The 19,057-nt window shown below is 39.7% G+C and overlaps 2 protein-coding genes across 4 annotated transcripts in view; one reads left to right on the top strand and one right to left on the bottom strand.

Annotated features, from left to right (window-relative positions):
• The window catches only part of RFC4 (replication factor C subunit 4), a 17,016-nt gene extending 4,688 nt beyond the window's left edge, over positions 1–12,328 (top strand). For 2 of the 3 annotated variants that reach the window (XM_017873395.1, XM_017873396.1), the window contains exons 3-11: positions 860–938; positions 4,600–4,679; positions 7,455–7,574; positions 8,985–9,128; positions 9,322–9,442; positions 10,083–10,208; positions 11,654–11,734; positions 11,803–11,916; positions 11,991–12,158. In XM_017873395.1, coding sequence (XP_017728884.1) covers positions 860–938; positions 4,600–4,679; positions 7,455–7,574; positions 8,985–9,128; positions 9,322–9,442; positions 10,083–10,208; positions 11,654–11,734; positions 11,803–11,916; positions 11,991–12,086 — 961 coding nt within the window. In that variant the 3' untranslated portion in view covers positions 12,087–12,158. Of the gene's footprint in view, positions 1–859; positions 939–4,599; positions 4,680–7,454; positions 7,575–8,984; positions 9,129–9,321; positions 9,443–10,082; positions 10,209–11,653; positions 11,735–11,802; positions 11,917–11,990 lie in introns of all 3 variants that reach the window. The other variant, XM_017873397.1, reaches the window with a different exon arrangement.
• Positions 12,153–18,764, bottom strand: EIF4A2 (eukaryotic translation initiation factor 4A2). The gene is given in 12 exon segments (XM_017873393.1): positions 12,153–12,924; positions 14,174–14,253; positions 14,474–14,563; positions 14,795–14,932; positions 15,401–15,459; positions 15,462–15,543; positions 15,773–15,882; positions 16,008–16,176; positions 16,958–17,097; positions 17,374–17,506; positions 17,593–17,638; positions 18,435–18,764. Coding segments are annotated over 12 exon segments (1,221 nt in total). The 5' UTR covers positions 18,464–18,764; the 3' UTR covers positions 12,153–12,779.
• Positions 18,765–19,057: the final 293 nt, after the last annotated feature.

Below are 19,057 nucleotides of genomic sequence, written 5' to 3'. Positions count from 1 at the left end.
TTTTTTTTTTTTTTTTTTTTTTTTTTTTTGAGGCGGAGTCTCTCTCTGTCGCCCAGGCTGGAGTGCAGTGGAGCAGTCTCGGCTCACTGCAAGCTCCGCCTCCTGGGTTCACATCATTCTCCTGCCTCAGCCTCCTGAGTAGCTGGAACTACAAGCGCCTGCCACCACGCCAGGCTAATTTTTATTTATTTATTTATTTTTTGAGACAGAGTCTTGCTGTGTCACCCAGGCTGGAGTGCAGTGGCGCGATCTCAGCTCACTGCAAGCTCTGGTTCCTGCGTTCACACCATTCTCCTCCCTCAGCCTCCCAAGTAGCTGGGACAAGAGGCACCTGCCACCACGCCTGGCTAATTTTTTGTATTTTTTAGTAGAGACAAAGTTTCTCCATGTTAGCCAGGATGGTCTCCATCTCCTGACCTCGTGATCCACCCGCCTCGCCTCCCAAAGTGCTGGGATTACAGGCGTGAGCCGCGTGCCCGGCCTGGCCCAGCTAGTTTTTTATATTTTTAGTAGAGATGGGGTTTCACCGTGTTAGCCAGGATGGTCTTGATCCCCCACTTTAATTTCTAATTAGTGTTTGTAGTGTATAAAATAAAATCCTTTTGCTTAATTTTTGTGGATATAACAGAGTGAAGCAATGCAGATAGGAAGTAAAACATTATTTCACTCTTTCAGGATGTGTTTGCTTATGGTAAAAACAAATGGGGTTTCCACCTATTTCCAATTATGAAAAAGTTTCTCATTTCATTGCTGATGTTTGAGAGTTGTCATTGGTATTTTAGTAGAAGGAACACTTGAGAGTTTTCTGTGGTTACTATAATATACTAAATAACCTCTTTCCTCCTCCCCACCCTGCAAGTCGCCCAAAATGTGTGGATGAAGTTGCTTTCCAGGAAGAAGTGGTTGCAGTGCTGAAAAAGTCTTTAGAAGGAGCCGATGTGAGTTGCAAATGGTGTTTAATGTCACTGGGATATTTAAGACTTAATTTATTCACCCTCTTTCTTCCTTTGTAACTTCTAGCCTTCATTAAATATCATGCTCTATGTACAGTAGGTCCTTGATAACTATGATACTTAGTACATATGATAATTAGTACAATGATAATTAGTTCAAATATTTATTGAGCATCTCCTATTTAATCTTACATAGCAGTGTTACACAGTATTCAAGTAAAAGTCATAGTAATTAAGACAGGCTATGAAACATAGACATAGAACAAGACATAAAACGTAGAACAAGATGAACTATGCCCCTTTTCATGGGTTTTATTGGTAAGAGGGAATAAACAAGTAAACCAATAAATAATTCTAGGTAGTAATATGTGCTATAAAGAAGAGCCAGAGATACCTCTAAAGTATAATTGCTTACTAACTTTAGGATTTGGATTGACCTATAATACAAAAAAAACCAGAGCTTTGAATTCTGCTTATAGCACTCTCTTCTGCTGTGATATGGGGTGGGGGATAAAATGTCCATGAATGATTTGCATTGTAAATTATTCTGAGATAAGATAAACCCATGTGGAGAATTAGCAACTTAAAGTTGTGTTACAATGAATGCCCAAAGTGCTTCAACAGCTCAGTAAAGTGGTGAAGTGGGATGTAGTTTTTGCTTTAGTTTCAAGATTTGCTTCCTTCCTCTCAATCTGGCTGCTTTTAATTAGAGGTTCTTTTGGGTTTTGCTGCCATCATTCTCTTGCTGAAATTATATTACTACAGTACACATTTTGAAAGAAGTTAAATTTATAAAACTATTTAGAATCTTTTTCTTTACCAGTATGTGTTTTGATTTGATTCGTATACTCATACCTTTTTGGCCGGGCACAGTGGCTCACACCTGTAATTCCAGCGCTTTGGGAGGCTGAGATGGGAAGATCACTTGAGGTCAGGAGTTCGAGACCAGCCTGGCCAACATGGTGAAACCCCATCTCTACCAAAAATTAGAAAAAGTAGCCAGGATTGGTGGTACACACCTGTAGTCCCAGCTACTCAGGAGGCTAAAGCGGGAGAATCACTTGAAACTGGGAGGCGGAGGTTGCAGTGAGCCAAGATCGTGCCACTGTACTCCAGCCTGAGTGACAGAGTGAGACTCTGGTCTCAAAAATAAATAAATAAATAATAAAAAATAAATAACACAAATACTCTTATACCTTTTAATTCTATAATAGTATGCCATTTTATTTTTTGATATATTCTGCTTGTATATCTTGGTAACAGTATATACCATTTTAATTGCAGTTGCGTAGTAATTACACAGTTTGCAGGATAATACCTAAGTTAATTACTAGTATCTTCAGCAAATGTAGTGAGATTAAGATCCAGGTCTTTTTTTTTTTTTCAATTGAGACAGAGTCTTGATCTGTCACCCAGGCTGGAGTGCAGTGGTGTAGTATCAACTCACTGCAACCTCTGCTCCCAGGCTCAAGTGATCCTCCCACCTCAGCCTCCCAAGTAGCTGGGACTATAGGCATGCACCACCACACACAGCTCATTTTTGTATTTTTAATAGAGACAGTGTTTAGCCATGTCAAGTGACCTGCCCACTTTGGCCTCCTAAAATGCTGGGATTACAGGTGTGAGTCATCCTGCCCAGCCTAAGATCTAGTTCTTGACTTTATGCCATGTAATTTATGAGGCTGAAGTAAGAACTTCGGTTTAATATTTTGTACATCTTTTCAGACTAACTTTTGTAAAGAGGTGAAATAGTTTTTTTAATTCAAAAGAGTAAAGGAAAACAATTCATTCAATTTACTTTGAAAGGTTTTACTGTAGTCCCAGCTACTCGGGAGGCTGAGGCAGGAGAATGGTGTGAACCCGGGAGGCGGAGCTTGCAGTGAGCCGAGATGGTGCCACTGCACTCCAGCCTGGGCAACAGAGCAAGACTCGTCTCAAAAAAAAAAGAAAGAAAAGAAAAAGAAAGGTTTTAAAGAATTATAAGAAGATAATTTTTTCAGAAATTGATTTTCTTTTAAGAACTGGTATTCCACATACAGTTCTTGAATGTACTATATATATTAGACTAGTGTATAATGTAAGGTTTAATAAGTTTACCGTGTTTCAAAGAATTTAAATTATTTTATCTGATAGTTAACCTGGATGAATCATTACATTGTTAAGGGATGCACAGATCAAAATAATAGTTGTAGACCTTAATTACTAAGAAGACTAGGAGGTTTTTAAATTATGAATCTCATAGTTTGTACTATAAGCTATATGTTATGAATGTAACAGTAATAGTCTTCTAATTAACATATTTGTCTATATATTGGTTTATTCATTCATTTGGCCAACATTGACTACTGTAATAGATGCTAGGATACAGATGTGAATAGAACAAATAAGTTTCTTGGTCTTTTAATGAAGTAGGCAGGCATTTTACAATTAAGCCCCACAGTTAAATAACAATAAACCAACGCAAAATGCAACAAAGACTAATGAGATAATAGGAGAGACCTACTTTAGACTGAATGGTTTCTGATTTGTAATGCATTAGGAGTTGGCCAGGCAGAAAGAAGAGGATCAGACTCCAGGTCATGGGAACAACGTATGTTAGGGCCAGAAAGTGCCAAGCTGTTAGAGGCCATTGTAAGCTGGAGCCTGGAAGGTGAAGGGGGTGACAGGCAGATCATGGAAGTCCTTTAGGCCATGGTAAAAAGCTGAGGGTTTTTTTGTTTGTTTTGTTTTCTAAGTGGAATAGTTTTAAGTAGCAAGCAGAGTGGTATCTGATTTAGGTAGAGAATGAATGGACAGGAAGAGGGAGGGTTAGGCAAGAGTGGAAACAAACTCTAATGCCTAGTTTCCTGTGTACAGTGATTTCCTTACGTGAAAGAACATACTGAAGAATGTACAGTTTCATAGCAGAGCTCATTAGAATTTAGTTGACTTACTGATTTTCACCTTAGATCAATCGACTGCTTGATAGGAACCAAACTAGCTAGATATAAGGTATAAAAGAAGGTAGCTAGTTATTTAATCTTATCCTTTCCTCTTCTAATGAATTGTCCCTGATACATGCAAGCATCCTTACAGAGTACATAATCATGATGTGGGACAGTGCCTAGCATTTAATGTATGTCTAGTTTTGTATTTTTTGTTAATATTTCTATTCTTGGTACTTCTGCTCGTTCAAAGCCCTAATTATGTCTTTTTTAGTCCTTTTTCCTCAGTTTTGGCCAAATCCCATTACTCTTTTGGTCTGCTTCCCCTTTGAAGCCACTGACATTTTGTATAATATAAAATCTTACCTAATCTTGAGCATAGAGGTGGGATAGGAAACTGAGATTCCCTTTAGAAATAAAAGGTTTCTCATTCCAGCTTTGAAAATTTCACCTAAGTGGATTAGCTATAGAGCAAGCATAAATATTGGTCCAGCTTAAGAGATTAAAAAGACACTTGGGGAAAAAAGTGGTAGTATATGAAAAAGCAGGATTTAGATCTGTCAGTACTATGATGTCAGTTATATTAAGAAATCTTTAAACTTAGAAGTTATGTGCCCTATTAGAGAAGTCATTGCGCTGTTCCACAGACAGTTTTTTCAATCTTCCTTTTCATCTATTTGTGCCAGAATACCATTTATTAAAAATAAATTTACTTTCTACAGCTTCCTAATCTCTTGTTTTATGGACCACCTGGAACTGGAAAAACATCCACTATTTTGGCAGCAGCTAGAGAACTCTTTGGGTATGTTGAAATCAGTCTGTTTTTTTTAAAAGATTTGACACCAAAATTCTCTGATACTGCTTTTTTTCCCTCTAAAAATTTGCACTTCGTTTTCTGTAGGACAGTTTTCTTTCTATTTCTGATTTTTAAAAATCCCATGAGCCCATTTTGTTCCTCCCTTGCTCCCCTGAAGAAACCAGCTTGCCTGCATCTTTTGTAACCTTCCTTCTGAATCTTATTCACGTGTTTGAATGTACTACAACACTGGGAGCCTATGATTTTTTCCATCCCTTTCTTTAAATTTTCCATTATAATTTTGGAGTCCAGAGGGTCCAATTAATGTCCAATTGTGCTGATAGTTTTATAACCCTCTTAATGATTGTGTTTACATCTGTATGGCTGTATGATAGAATCTCCTGTTTCTGATGGTACTATTTGCACCGTCCATTCTTGAGTCCTGCTCTAGACTTCTTAGGCTGTGACTCTGGAGTGGCCAGGCCAGCTCCTTGCCTCAGGTCTCCTGAGCATAAGTGGTAGTTGATGTAGTATGATTCCAGGTACACCAGAAAATCTTCCTGTGAGTCACCTTCTTAGGTTCCTCTTCCTAGATTGACCATCTTGGCTTAACCAGCCATTCTAGAGGAGCCCTTTACCTAGAGTTAAAGGATGTGTAGTGGGCTGGGTCTGATATACATGAAACATGCACCAACATAACAAAGGCTGTCTTGGGTTTTTCCAGAATTAATATTAGACATACAACTGATAGAAATATCTGAAATCCTACATATGAAAATAGCCCAGGCGCAGTGGCTCACATCTGTAATCCCAGCACTTTGGGAGGCCAAGGCGGGTGAATCACCTGGGGTGAGGAGTTCGAATCCAGCCTGGCCAACATGGTGAAACCCCATCTCTACTAAAAATACAAAAATTTGCCAGGCATGGTGGCATGCGCCTGTAGTCCCAGCTACTCGGGAGGCTGAGGCAGGAGAATCGCTTGAACCTGGGAAGTGGAGGTTGCAGTGAGCCGAGATCATGCCACTGCACTCCAGCCTGGGTGACAGAGTGAGACTCGGTCTCAAAAAAAAAAAAAAGATGCCACTGAAATCACCAAATGTGTAAGGATTATTAGTTATGTCAAAATGTAAAAGACAAACGGAGAAGCTGCTATGTGCCTAATATTTTATTTGACAGCAACTTTTGATGCTCAGTAAAATTATAAAAGAACTTTTTTGATTATTCTACAACTCAATCAGATAGAACCAATCTGAATCAGCCTTAACAGTTGTTTATTATTAGTTAGAGTAGGTCAGTCCAGATTATACAACTTTTTCTATATTCTTTGTAAAATAATGTTTGTCTTTAAAGAACTTACTTTAACAGTGAATTTCATATTTAATATTGTGGTTTTAAAATAGAAAATAGATGCATGTAAATGTTTATGTCCATAAGCATGCTTAGGATACCATGCTGATTAGGAAAAATAGAGATGAAACTAAATCACAACTCTTGTTTTTTATTTAAAAATGTGTGTGTGTTTGTGTGTGTGTAAAAGACTAGAGGGAAGTTTCAAAACAGTGCTTTGACAGTGTGCCCTTTTATTTTCTTTTGATTTTTCAGATTTCGCTACAGTAAGCATATATTACTTTTAGTAATTTTTATTAAAACTCACTTTAAAAACCTGCTCATGTTTTAATCCATTTATTTTCCTTAATCTAGTAAGTTTCCATATAGCAAACTACCCTATGGAATTTATTTATTTATTTGTTTGTTTATTTACTTATTTTTGAGACAGTGTCTTGTTCTGTTGCCCAGGCTGGAGTGCAGTGGTGCGATCTTGGCTCACTGCAATCTCTGCATCCCGCGTTCAAGTGATTCTCCTGCCTCAACCTCCTGAGTAGCTGGGACTGCAGGCGCCTGTCACCATGCCCAGCTAATTTTTGTATTTTTAGTAGAAACAGGGTTTCACCATGTTGGTCAGGCTGGTCTCGAACTCCTGACCTCATGATCCACCTGCTTCGGCCTCCCAAAGTGCTGGGATTACAGGCATGAGCCACTACACCCATCCGGAAATAATTTAAAATGTGCTATGTTCTAACATTGTTTAAAATTACAACATTTAAAACTAGATTCTAACAATAGAAGAATGTTAAGTAAATGATGGTACAGTCACAAGATGGAATATCATACGACTGTTAAAATGTTATTTACAGTGGTTTTGATAACATGCCAAGATACTTATTATACATGCTAAGTGGAAAATCGATTTAGAATTTTATATGTGGGGCCAGGTGTGGTGCCTCACACCTGTAATCCCAACATTTTGGGAGGCCAAGGTGGAAGGATCACTTGAGACCAGCATGGCAACATAATGAGTCCCTGCCTCTACAAAAAGTAAACAAAATTAGCCAGGTGTGATGGCATGTGCCTATAGTCCCAGCTAGTTGGGAGGCTAAGGTGGGAGGATCACTTGAGCCCAGGAGTTCAAGGCTGCAGTGAGCCATCATCATGCCATTGTTCTCCAGCCTGGGTGACAGAGCAAGACCTTGTGTCCAAAAAAATAAAAAGAAAAGAAATTGTATATTTTATGTAATAATGTCTACATTTTTTTAAATGCACGGAAAAAGCCAAAATGGTAACTGCAGCACTCTGCCGAGAAAGAATACAAAAGTGATTGTGTGCCTTCTATCCATATTGTTTACTAAGTGGATTTTAAACATCTGCAAAGTGTGCAAATGTTAAAATGTGATTTAAGCCTACTTGTGCTCTATGTTTCATATTTGTTTCATTTTGAGATAGACCTGAACTTTTCCGATTAAGAGTTCTTGAGTTAAATGCATCTGATGAACGTGGAATACAAGTAGTTCGAGAGAAAGTGAAAAATTTTGCTCAGTTAACTGTGTCGGGAAGTCGTTCAGAGTAAGTAAATGTGCCCTCCCTCCTCCATAGCATGTATTATTTTAAATATGTGTTTCTGCCATTGCTCCTCAGCCTTATGGCTAAGATCAAGTGTATTTCTGCCAAATTGTCAACTCCCTTTTCATGTTAGAAGACTATCCTGCCTGAGGTAAACTGATTTAATCAACTATTTATGCTCCTTAGGTGGCAAAGGTCCAGGATTACATTAGTGGTACCTAAACATATATGTAAAATTTACATGAGCACATTTAAAAATTTATGAAAGTGAATGACTAATTTTTGATATCCACCTTGAATTGATGGTGCAATGAGTCACAACCTCTATAGCACCTAATTTATTTTTATGTGAAATGAAGACTGGGAGGTGGACTAAAAGACTCTGAGATCCCTTCTACCATTAATACTTGAAATCTGTTTTCTTGGTATAATTTTCATACAATTATGTTAATGCCACTTTTGGTGGGAGAAAATTTTAATGGCAGATTACCAAAATCAGTGTGCAGAAGGTAATAACTCACAAAATGGGAGAAAATACAAATCATATATCTAAAAGTACTTATGTCTAGAACATATGAAGAACTTTAAAAACTCAGTAATAAAAACAAATAACCCAATTAAAAAATGGGCAAAGGATCTGCGTAGACATTTCTCCAAAGAATATATGCATGCCTAATAAGCACATGAGAAGATGCTCATCAACATCATTATCCATTTGGGAAATGAAAATCAAAACCACACTGAAATACCATGTAACTCCCACTAGGATGGCTATGATAAAAAAATACAGAAAATAACAAGCATTGACAAGGATGTGGAGAAATGGTAAACCTCCTACATTGCTGTTTGGAATGTAAAATGGTGCAGCCTCTTGGAAAACATATCTGCTCAAAAACGTACACAAATGTTCATAGCAGCATTATTCCTAACAGCCAAAACATGGAGACAACCCAAATGTCCAGCTGATTAATGGATGAATAAATGTGGCATATCCGTTTGCCATAGTATTTGACAGTACAAAGGAATGAAGCAAACACGTGCTACAACATGGATGAACCTTTAAAATATGTTAAGTGAAAGAAGTCAGCCACAGAAGACTGCACATTATATGGTTCCATTCATATAATGTCCAGAATAGGCAAATCTATAGAGACGGAAGTAGACTAATGATTGCCTAGAGCTGGGAAAGACTGGGGGAAGAAGAGTGACTCCTAATAGGTACAAAGTTTCTTTTAGTGATAAAAATGTTCTAAAATTAGATTGTGGTAGTAGTTGCACAACTTCGTGAATATACAGAAAAACACTGAATTGTACATTTTAAATGGGTGAATTGTATGGTATGTATATTTCAACAAAGCTGTTAAAACCAATATACATATTAATGTTCAACTCTTACGTGTTTCTCTGAATCAGTGGGAAGCCGTGTCCACCTTTTAAGATTGTGATTCTGGATGAAGCAGATTCTATGACCTCAGCTGCTCAGGCGGCTTTAAGACGTACCATGGAGAAGGAGTCTAAAACCACCCGATTCTGTCTTATCTGTAACTATGTCAGTCGGTATGTATATTGCCCTGAAGACAGATGCTAGGCAGCCTCATTTTCATAACCCAATTAGGGAAAGGAAATGTAGAATTTTCAAGGCTACGTTCATTTTTCCCCCATTCAATCTTGATTTGTTCTTGATAAAAATGAGTTCTTTTGGGGAAATTCTTTCTTTAGACACCAACTTGGTTTTTCTCATCTTCCACAGAATAATTGAACCTCTGACCTCTAGATGTTCAAAATTCCGCTTCAAGCCTCTGTCAGATAAAATTCAACAGCAGCGATTACTAGACATTGCTGAGAAGGAAAATGTCAAAATTAGTGATGAGGTAATTACTAATTATTACAATTATTAGAGTTACTAATTCCTTCGATGAATGCATATAAAGAGACCCTGAAAGATTTAAATATGTGTTGCCTCAACCCTGATGCCAGTTCTTCAGACAAACTTAAGCTAAAGGGGCAACAATTGAAATGTGTAGGAATTACAAGGTTTAGCTTTTCTATTACTTTTTGAGTTAATTACTTTTAATATATCAAAGACCCAAAACTGAGGTGGATTTCATACATATAATGCAAAATCTGCAATATAAATCTCTGCATGCTGACAAGATTTTAGTCTTCTAGCTCATACTTCAGTACTTCCCTGAAATTGATAGAAACATAAGGCCCTTATTAATTATAACAGAATTTAACCATAATTTGAATTTTTTTTATGTGAGCAAGGAAATGGGATAAATATGGAACATTTTTTCATCTCTGCAAATTTATTTCAGAAGCAAGACATCTCTATCCTTCCATTGTACGCGACCCCTAGACTGATCATATTTTATTCCAAAACACAAATGTTTTTTCTCATTAACTCTAGACTAAAACATAGGGTTTTTCACTTTTATTAAACATTTTAAAATTAAAGTCATAAATCCTTAATTGGCCATCATAGGTTAAAAACAACTCTTTTGTCTTCAGGGAATAGCTTATCTTGTTAAAGTGTCAGAAGGAGACTTAAGAAAAGCCATTACATTTCTTCAAAGTGCTACTCGATTAACAGGTGGAAAGGAGATCACAGAGAGCGTGATCACAGACATTGCTGGGGTAAGAGTACTAGATATTCCAAATTTCTTTTTAGTTGGCTTTTTTGTGGCTTTTAGGAAATTTTCATCCAACAAATACTGAATGTTTAGCAAGTGCCAAGTACTGCACTAGGAAGTATAAGGGAATAACCTGGGAGTAACAGAGTGTTTCAGGTGAGGAGGTAACAGTGACTTTTCAATTTGTCAGGCATGTAATAGACATTTCAGGAAAGAAAAGGACACTTTCGGCCGGGCGCGGTGGCTCAAGCCTGTAATCCCAGCACTTTGGGAGGCCGAGCCGGGCGGATCACGAGGTCAGGAGATCGAGACCATCCTGGCTAACACGGTGAAACCCCGTCTCTACTAAAAATACAAAAACTAGCCGGGCGAAGTGGCGGCGCCTGGGAGGCTGAGGCAGGAGAATGGCGTAAACCCGGGAGGCGGAGCTTGCAGTGAGCTGAGATCCGGCCACTGCACTCCAGTCCGGGCGACAGAGCGAGACTCTGCCTCAAAAAAAAAAAAAAAAAAAAAAGGACACTTTCAGTTCTTAGATTTCCTTTTTTTTTTGAGACGGAATCTTGATCTGTCGCCCAGGCTGGAGTGCAGTGATGCAATACTAGCTCACTGCAACCTCTGCCTCCCACCTCACCCTCCCAAGTAGCTGGGATTACAGGCACCTGCCACCATGCCCAGCTAATTTTTGTATTTTTAACAGAGATGGGGTTTCACGATGTTGGTTGGCCAGGCTGGTCTTGAATTCCTGACCTCAGGTGATCTGCCCCCCTTAGCCTTACAAATTGCTGGGATTACAGGTGGGAGCCACAGTGCCCAGCCTTCAGTTTTTAAAGAGATGCCTTTGGCAGTTACATCAGTTTTAGCAGATGTTCTTATACATGAAAACTATTTTGCCAGTTGTGTATAAACAAAAGGCATACCCAACTTACAGTAATAATGGAGTACCCCACCTGTCTTTGGATACTCCCATGTCAAAACTCACCTCAGAATCACTACTACTTAAAAACTTTTGTTTCTATGACATTTTTCACCTTCATGGTAGGCCTTCCATATGACAAGACTGGTACCACTAATCCTCTTAAATTTTCTGGATATTGTGGACTTTTTAAACCAATCTCATTAGTGGCATCTTTACATGGATTTTTAGAGAAAGGGCACTTCCCCTTAAATCAGTCTGTTTGGCTGATCTTGGCCACTGGTCTTCATCCACTGACCAGAACAAGCTATAACCCATGTGTGCCCAAACTTGGGCTTTAAAAGCACAACCGTTAGCACCTTGGTTACTTTAGTGGTGACTGGAGTTACTCTGGCTGTTCTCCCAAAGCCTTCGTAACTTTACAGGGTTATCACATTAGCTAAGTATGGAACTTTACGTGTGGAACAGAGAGGACTGGGGGGAGTGTGTTAGTCTCACCTGGAAACATCTTTAATACCAAACGTTCAATTACGTAGGTAATACCAGCTGAGAAAATTGATGGAGTATTTGCTGCCTGTCAGAGTGGCTCTTTTGACAAACTAGAAGCTGTGGTCAAGGTAAAGTCAGCTTACTAACTTTGGGGAAAGGAGTATTAAGTGATCATACTAAAGTTTTTTTTTTATAGGACTTAATAGATGAAGGTCATGCAGCAACTCAGCTCGTCAGTCAACTCCATGATGTGGTTGTAGAGAATAACTTGTCTGATAAACAGAAGTCCATTATTACAGAAAAACTTGCCGTAAGTAGGTACTTTGCACATGTCAATGAAACACTTAACTACCTGAAGGATGCTAATTTCAATTTTTCTTGTAGGAAGTTGACAAATGCCTAGCAGATGGTGCTGATGAACATTTGCAACTCATCAGCCTTTGCGCAACTGTGATGCAGCAGTTATCTCAGAATTGTTAAGAAGTGAATATATTTTGATGTGGGGCTTTGTAAATAAGGGGTTGTAATAAAATGACCAAAAGCACCTTTAAAGTGAATATACAATTTATTTAACATTCAAACTTCATTAAGACATGTGCAATATGGCAATTTTACTGGGGATTAAACCCTACCTAGGATGATTGCTTGCTGGGGCTTAGCAACAGGGTCCAGTTCACACTTAGCACTAATTAAATACTTTATTGAATAAATACAATACCAAACAAAATGCATTCAAATGCTTTCTAAAAAAATTTTAAAGGCCTTTCTACTCAGGCTAGTAACACAATAAAGGCAGATATGCTAGTTTAACATAATTGGCTGATTTTATACAGCACTTATATCTTTTAGTCCACAAGTATATTATTAAATGATAGAGAACATCTAATACAACCATTTCTACAGAACTAGGAAATAAATTTCTAAGAAAGAAAGATTTTACAGACCCCATCTTTTATACCCACCCCAACAGTCTAACTCTAAAGAGGATAAAGCCAATGACTTTCCTCACAAGAGCTCACGACTAATGTCGCTTTGCTATCAAAATCTGTATTTCTGATCCGTTATGAGCATTGAGACAAGATTCAAATATTCCCAAAGAAAGAAGCACAATGCACGTTGTGATCGCCTATTCAGCAACAGCGAGCACTGCATCCAAAACTCTCATCCCAGGAATTAAATAAGGTCAGCCACATTCATGGGCATCTCCTCCACTGTGGTATTGTAGAAAGTCTCAATGTCACGAAGAATCCTCTTGTCTTCTTCAGTAACAAAGTTTATAGCCACACCTTTCCTCCCAAATCGACCCCCTCTGCCAATTCTGTATAAGAAAAAAACAATCAGAATGTTACTTCTCACATAATTTATGGACTACTGAACATGACGATCCACTTGTTAACCATCAGCTGCTGTTTACTTATCAAGGTTATAGTTCGTGCTTCTAACTGGAGCACTAGCTGCTAATGCATATCTAGAGAAAAAAATCTTCCTTTGCAGTTAGTGCCAAAAGGATTCAAGGCTTGTCTGGCTGCAAAATGAGATTTTTTATCAGGCATCTTGAGCATTACTATAAAGCAGATGACAGTATTGTGTTTGGGGTAGTGAAATTAAAGCCCATACCAAAGTGGGCCAGCCAAGAGCAGGTGTCAGCCTGGGACAGATGTAAACACCAGGAATAAAAGAGCAGTTATGTAATCCATTTCGACGCACTTCTGGAACTGTAAACTGTAAACAAATGCTGCAAAGGTTAACTATTTTCTAAAACTTACTTTTTTCCAGTGGGAAAACAAATATTTGGTATGGTAACCCAAACTTATCACTGCTTTTTTGCTCAGTTTCACACGTTGTAACTCAAATTACTCAAAACGTGTTTAACCGCCAAACAGCTACCTTCATGTTGGAAACCAGACAATACAAACCACCTAGTAAGAAAGGTTCCCTAACAGAAATACTGATACAAAAAATGCCTCAGCTGGAGCAACTTAAAATAAATAATCATGACAAAAGAAAAACAAATATAAATACCGACTCGCTCTTTATTCAAACAGTGTGCTGTTTCGCTTATGATTCCACGTCCTAAATTACGTCAACGCCGTTTCTGAGTGCCATCTCGTCATCAACTGCTGCTATCGACTCCTGTATTTTTTAAAAAGTCTTTTTTTACATCACATAACAAAGTACGATTCAATTTATTTAGGGATAAAGCCACTATAACTAAACCAGGGTTCACTCAAATTGCTACCAGGCGACACCAAGAAAATCCCAACTATGGAAAAAATCAAGAAAAAGCACATGGACACAAGAACATCACTAAAAGCTCAAGCATAAGCTAAGACCAACAATTGCGGGGGGAAAAAAAACCTATGCCCACAATCTGAGCAATGTTTACAAGTTTTCCCACTTTTGTTCTCATCAGCCTTCCCCTAGTACAAATTTAATTACATCATCTTACTGAACACTACTGACTTTACTGCATCTATTCCTTGATTTGATGTTACCTTTCATACAAATCACAGTAGAAAAACGTATCAATTTTTTTCAATACAGCCAAGATGCTGGCTTCTTCTCACCTGTGAATATAGTTTTCACGATTGGTAGGTAGATCATAATTTATAACCAAAGACACTTGTTGCACATCAATCCCGCGAGCCTGAAACACAATAGCATATGTTAAAAATTCTAATTCAAAAAACTTGATACCTGTCATGTAGGCCACAAAATAGTAGCGAACTATACTAAGTGGTACAGCCCACTGTGGAGTGTGGTCCTTTTACTCTTCCAAATAGCCCAAGTTGGCAAAGGTTACTTAAAAACCTTCCCCCTAAAATGCAAACTTTTGGTAGATTTTTAAAAAGTATTAAGAGACTTACCAACAAGTCAGTAGTGATCAGAACACGACTTGATCCTGACCGGAATTCCCTCATGATAACATCTCTCTCCTTCTGGTCCATGTCACCATGCTGCAAATTAATAAACCTTAATTCAAGAATCACCAGTCAGGTCAGTATTTAATTTTAATCAACATGTATGAGACCAAGCGTCCCTGGCTGCTACAGGAAAATAGCAGACAGGTATAGTTAAGAAACAACTTTATTTTGAGCAGGCGGAACGACAACACAGCACTTAGCAGCTATATTGTAGTCTGAATCCTGCTTTTAGTGGAAATCCAGACATTTTAGAACACCTCTTACCAGAGCAGAAACTGTGAAGTCTCTGGCATGCATTTTCTCAGTCAGCCAGTCCACCTTGCGCCTTGTATTGAGAAAAATAACAGCTTGCGTAATGGTCAGTGTCTCGTACAAGTCACAAAGTGTATCCAACTTCCATTCCTATAATGTTTAGAAAAAACAGACATTTAGCTTTTCCAACTTTCTTCAGTTAAAAATTCATTCTGGGCCAGGCATAGTGCTTATGCCCATAATCCCAGCACTTTGGGATCCCAATACTTGAGCCCAGGAGTTCCAACCAGAGTTTCAAGATAGTGAAACCCTGTCTCTACCCAAAAAACCAAAATGGCCCCTCTTAGCCAGTCTCATGACCCAGTCTCAAAACGTAAAACTTATAAAAATTAACTTCATTCTGTTAGGTCTAATGAGATATTGCACCAAATCTTAAGACAAAGGACATTGGACATTAAGAAAGAGGTCCACCCCAGTCTTTACAATCTAGTGCTGTTACTTTTCTTCTTGTGTGTACTCTGCTAGCATTATTGCAAAAACCAAGACATAGTCCTAGTGTCTGCAATTTTAGCACAGTGCTTATACAAGAAGGTAAAATAATGTCTAACAATCAGTTACCTCTCTCTCAACATTAATATAAAACTGTTTGATTCCTTCAAGGGTCAATTCTTCCTTTTCACCAGAATTCGAATTGGATCTCTCATGAATTTTTTGGTCACTTCCAACACATCAGTTGGCATCGTGGCAGAAAGCAACACAACCTTAAAAAGAGAAAATTATGTTGTAGCACAACTTACACAGTTAATACCCAAGGGAAAATGTTTGAAGCCAAGCGTCTCTGTCTTACTACGGAGTGGAGTTAGACAGAGATAGTTATGCATCAAGTGCTTTAAGCAGGGGGAACGACAATAAAACACGTCAGTTGTATTGTAACAGTACCTGCATTAAACCCCATCTCTACCTTTAAGAGGGGAGTGAAGTAATGCTTACCTGAATACTTGTGTTTAGTTTTTGGAAAATCTCATAGATTTGATCCTTAAACCCACGGCTCAACATTTCGTCTGCTTCATCCAAAACAAACATTTTGATCCATTTTGGAGCTGTTAGAAACAAAGTCATACTGTCATTTCTAAATCTACTCAGTAATACGACTTTTCAACTGTAACAGTTTAAAAAAAAAAAAAAAAAAAAAAAAAAAAAAAACTCTTTTAAAGACAATACTTACAAAGATATCTTCTGTTTAACATATCAAAAACTCTCCCAGGTGTACCAACAACAATATGTGGTGCTTCAGCCTGCAGTTTTTGCATTTCATTTCGAACATTTGTTCCACCAATGCAGGCATGACAAGTTGCTCCCATATAGTCTCCAAGTGCCAGAATTACCTTTTGGATCTAAAAACCAAGCCTTAATTATTATCCCGAAGAACTCCAGGATCAATGACTACTTTTTAAAGCATACTGGCAAATTTAAACTGGTCTGCCAACAGCTTTTATGCATGCACAGCACATAACTACTTCCAAGCTTAAAACGCAGACTGACCTAACTGCTTCAAGGTAAAACTCCCTTAATGTCTTTCTTCTGCCTTGTCAAACTTGGGATGCTGCTGCCCCACGCATCAGCTAGACAATTCAAGAATAACATTTCCTACATTATTCTTCACTGTCTGTAGGGAGTACGTAGTGAAATGTATGTTCTGTAATTACAGCTAGGGCAAATAATTTTTTTCCCCAGAGGATATTGTGCCTTATATAATCTTGACCTCAATAAAGCCTACAGCTTTATTAGGAAGGTTTACTTCAAAGCCAATATAGCAGTGAGCTTTGAAAACATAGCATGCAACAGATGCATCACAAACTACGGAGACAGTCAAATGGTAACATGTCACTGCAGTTTTCATGTTGCACAACTGCATTCAAACTTAAAAAATGGGGACAGATCTAGTACATCCAAGAGAGTGCTTCGGATTCTCAATCTATTAGTATACAACCCTACAAACTATACCTGCATACCCAGTTCTTTTAAAGCTTTCAACAAAAACTCCCTGCATGCATGGATAATCAAAAGGAAGGATCTGGTAGGACCAATTTATACTAAGTTTTAAATTCTTCACAGTTGTGAAACCTGAAACCTATGCAACACGCAAGCAGTTTTTTTGAACTACACTATCAATACCTGTTGAGCCAGTTCTCTGGTGGGGGCCAATACTAGTGCTTGGGTCTCCTTGAACTCAATCTCCAACTGTTGCAGGATGGAAATAGCAAATGTGGCTGTCTTGCCAGTACCTGACTGAGCTTGAGCAATCACATCATACCCTAAAAAAAGTAGGATACATATTTACCGATCCCACATCAAATTGTCACTTCTACTTCACACCATGTATTCCATTTGGAACATGAATTATGCCCAAATAGTAAGTGATCAGCAATGAGTATTCTCTTCATTTCAGGTCAGTCCCGAAAGATGATTGCCATCATTTCACTTTAAGGAATACAAAGAGGTGCTAGTCCCCCAGAGGTTACTTTCCCTTTTAGGGTCCATGACTATGTAGAACAATAAAGTCATTTCCTAAAAATGTCAGTTTCTTTTACCTTTAATACAGGGAATAATAGCTCTCTGCTGAATAGCGGAAGGCTTCTCAAAACCGTAAGCATAGATGCCACGAAGAAGAGACTCCTTTAAATTCATATCATCAAAGTTATCAACAATCTCATTCCAGTTGCTCTGTAAGTTAAAAAAAATAATGCACGCATGAATGAGATGAACACACTCACCTTTTCAAAGCTTCAAGATCCACAACCGTTTCTTACCTCGATGACACCATCGGGGTCCATTCCCTCTGGGCCGCCATGTTCTCTGCTGACAAGAATACTGCAGTCAGACATCCCTTCCAAGCCACCTTAACTGCATCTTAAACGGATAGCCCTTTGCAACCCGTCTCAGCACGTTAGCCTCCCCTGCACAAGTTAAAGCAGCAGCTGCAGGACGAATATCACACTGCAAGCGCCTTCCCTAAAGGTTGGGGGCTGCCGATGTCCGGAAAAGCAGCCCCCAGGCCCCAGCGCATGCCGATCCCGTTTCGGCGGCGGAGCGTCTCGCGAGAGCTCGGGGCGACGAGCTCCGCCCCCAACAATGCGCAAGCCGGGTGATTGACGCGGGCGGAGCGGCCTGGCGAGAGCGATGCCAACGGTTCGCCGGCAGCCGTGCCGGTCCGGTCCCATCGCCTCCGCGCCGTGGCCGAGTGGAGACCGCTGCCTCCAACCCTTCCCTAACTGAAGCCAAGGACCCCCAACTCCTGTGGTTAACTGAAAATAAAGCTTCGGGTCATGGTTACACTGTACCGAACGCGGACAGCGCCACGGCTGTGTACTGCATGTTTCCCGTGCTCTACACTTGGAGGGGAAGCAGCCAAAATTCCGTAATTGTCTTATGGAGGAGAAACGCCCTTTAGCCACTGCTTTCGCACCATCGTCCTGTCTCCCCACAATCCGGGCCCTACCCATCATGGAAGCTTCTGGAAGGGCACAGGGGTGCTGTACCCTAAGGAAACGTACCCTAAGTTGGAGTTTTTGCCTCCATGCCATCCACTGTACTCTCTCCTGGCGCCCTACAACCTTCACTACGGACCGCGACCGCCTACAGAGCGCCATACCTGTTATAATCCGCGGAGCCACCAGACATGATCCGAAAAACCACTCAGCGCCCGACTGAAAAGACAGCAGCGCCCCGCCACCCGTTTTTTATAGGCTCGTGGCCGGAACGCGTTTCTTGCGGAGGAATTTTCTCGCCGTGCTTCGGTCAGCCACAAAATTGTGATCCTGGGGTCGTTACCTCGGATAAAATCCTAATCAAGTCGGTTGGAAAATCCAAATGTGGTAATTTCTCGATATTATAGGGTCGCTGGAAATCCTAGGGCCCGGGGTTGGGTTGGGACTCTTTACCTTGCGGCGGAAGCATATCGCTGCAGCGTTAGTCAAACACCTCTTTCCCCGCCCGCCCTGCTCCTACGGGGTTTCCGCGTCCCTGACGCAGAGGCGGGCTGGGGGAGTGGAGCCGGAGCCGGAGGCGGAAGCCCGAGACGCTGCTCGCCGGGCGTCTGGGGCTTCCTGCGTGCGAGGGGTCCCCTCTCGCGGCTCGCTGCCGGCGCTCAGGTGCGGGAGGGGAACTCGGTTATTCCACTTGCTCCCACCGCTGTTTAATTTGACAGTGAAGACCTGCCTGACATTTAGCCTGACCATTAACATCCATTCAGATCTTGGAAACGTAAAATTCCTG

Source organism: Rhinopithecus bieti, unplaced genomic scaffold (genome assembly GCF_001698545.2).
Source record: "Rhinopithecus bieti isolate Rb0 unplaced genomic scaffold, ASM169854v2 scaffold_5626, whole genome shotgun sequence".
Lineage (NCBI taxonomy): Eukaryota > Metazoa > Chordata > Mammalia > Primates > Cercopithecidae > Rhinopithecus > Rhinopithecus bieti.
The sequence above is the reverse complement of the archived record's forward strand: the minus strand, read 5'-3'. Positions and strand labels throughout refer to the sequence as shown.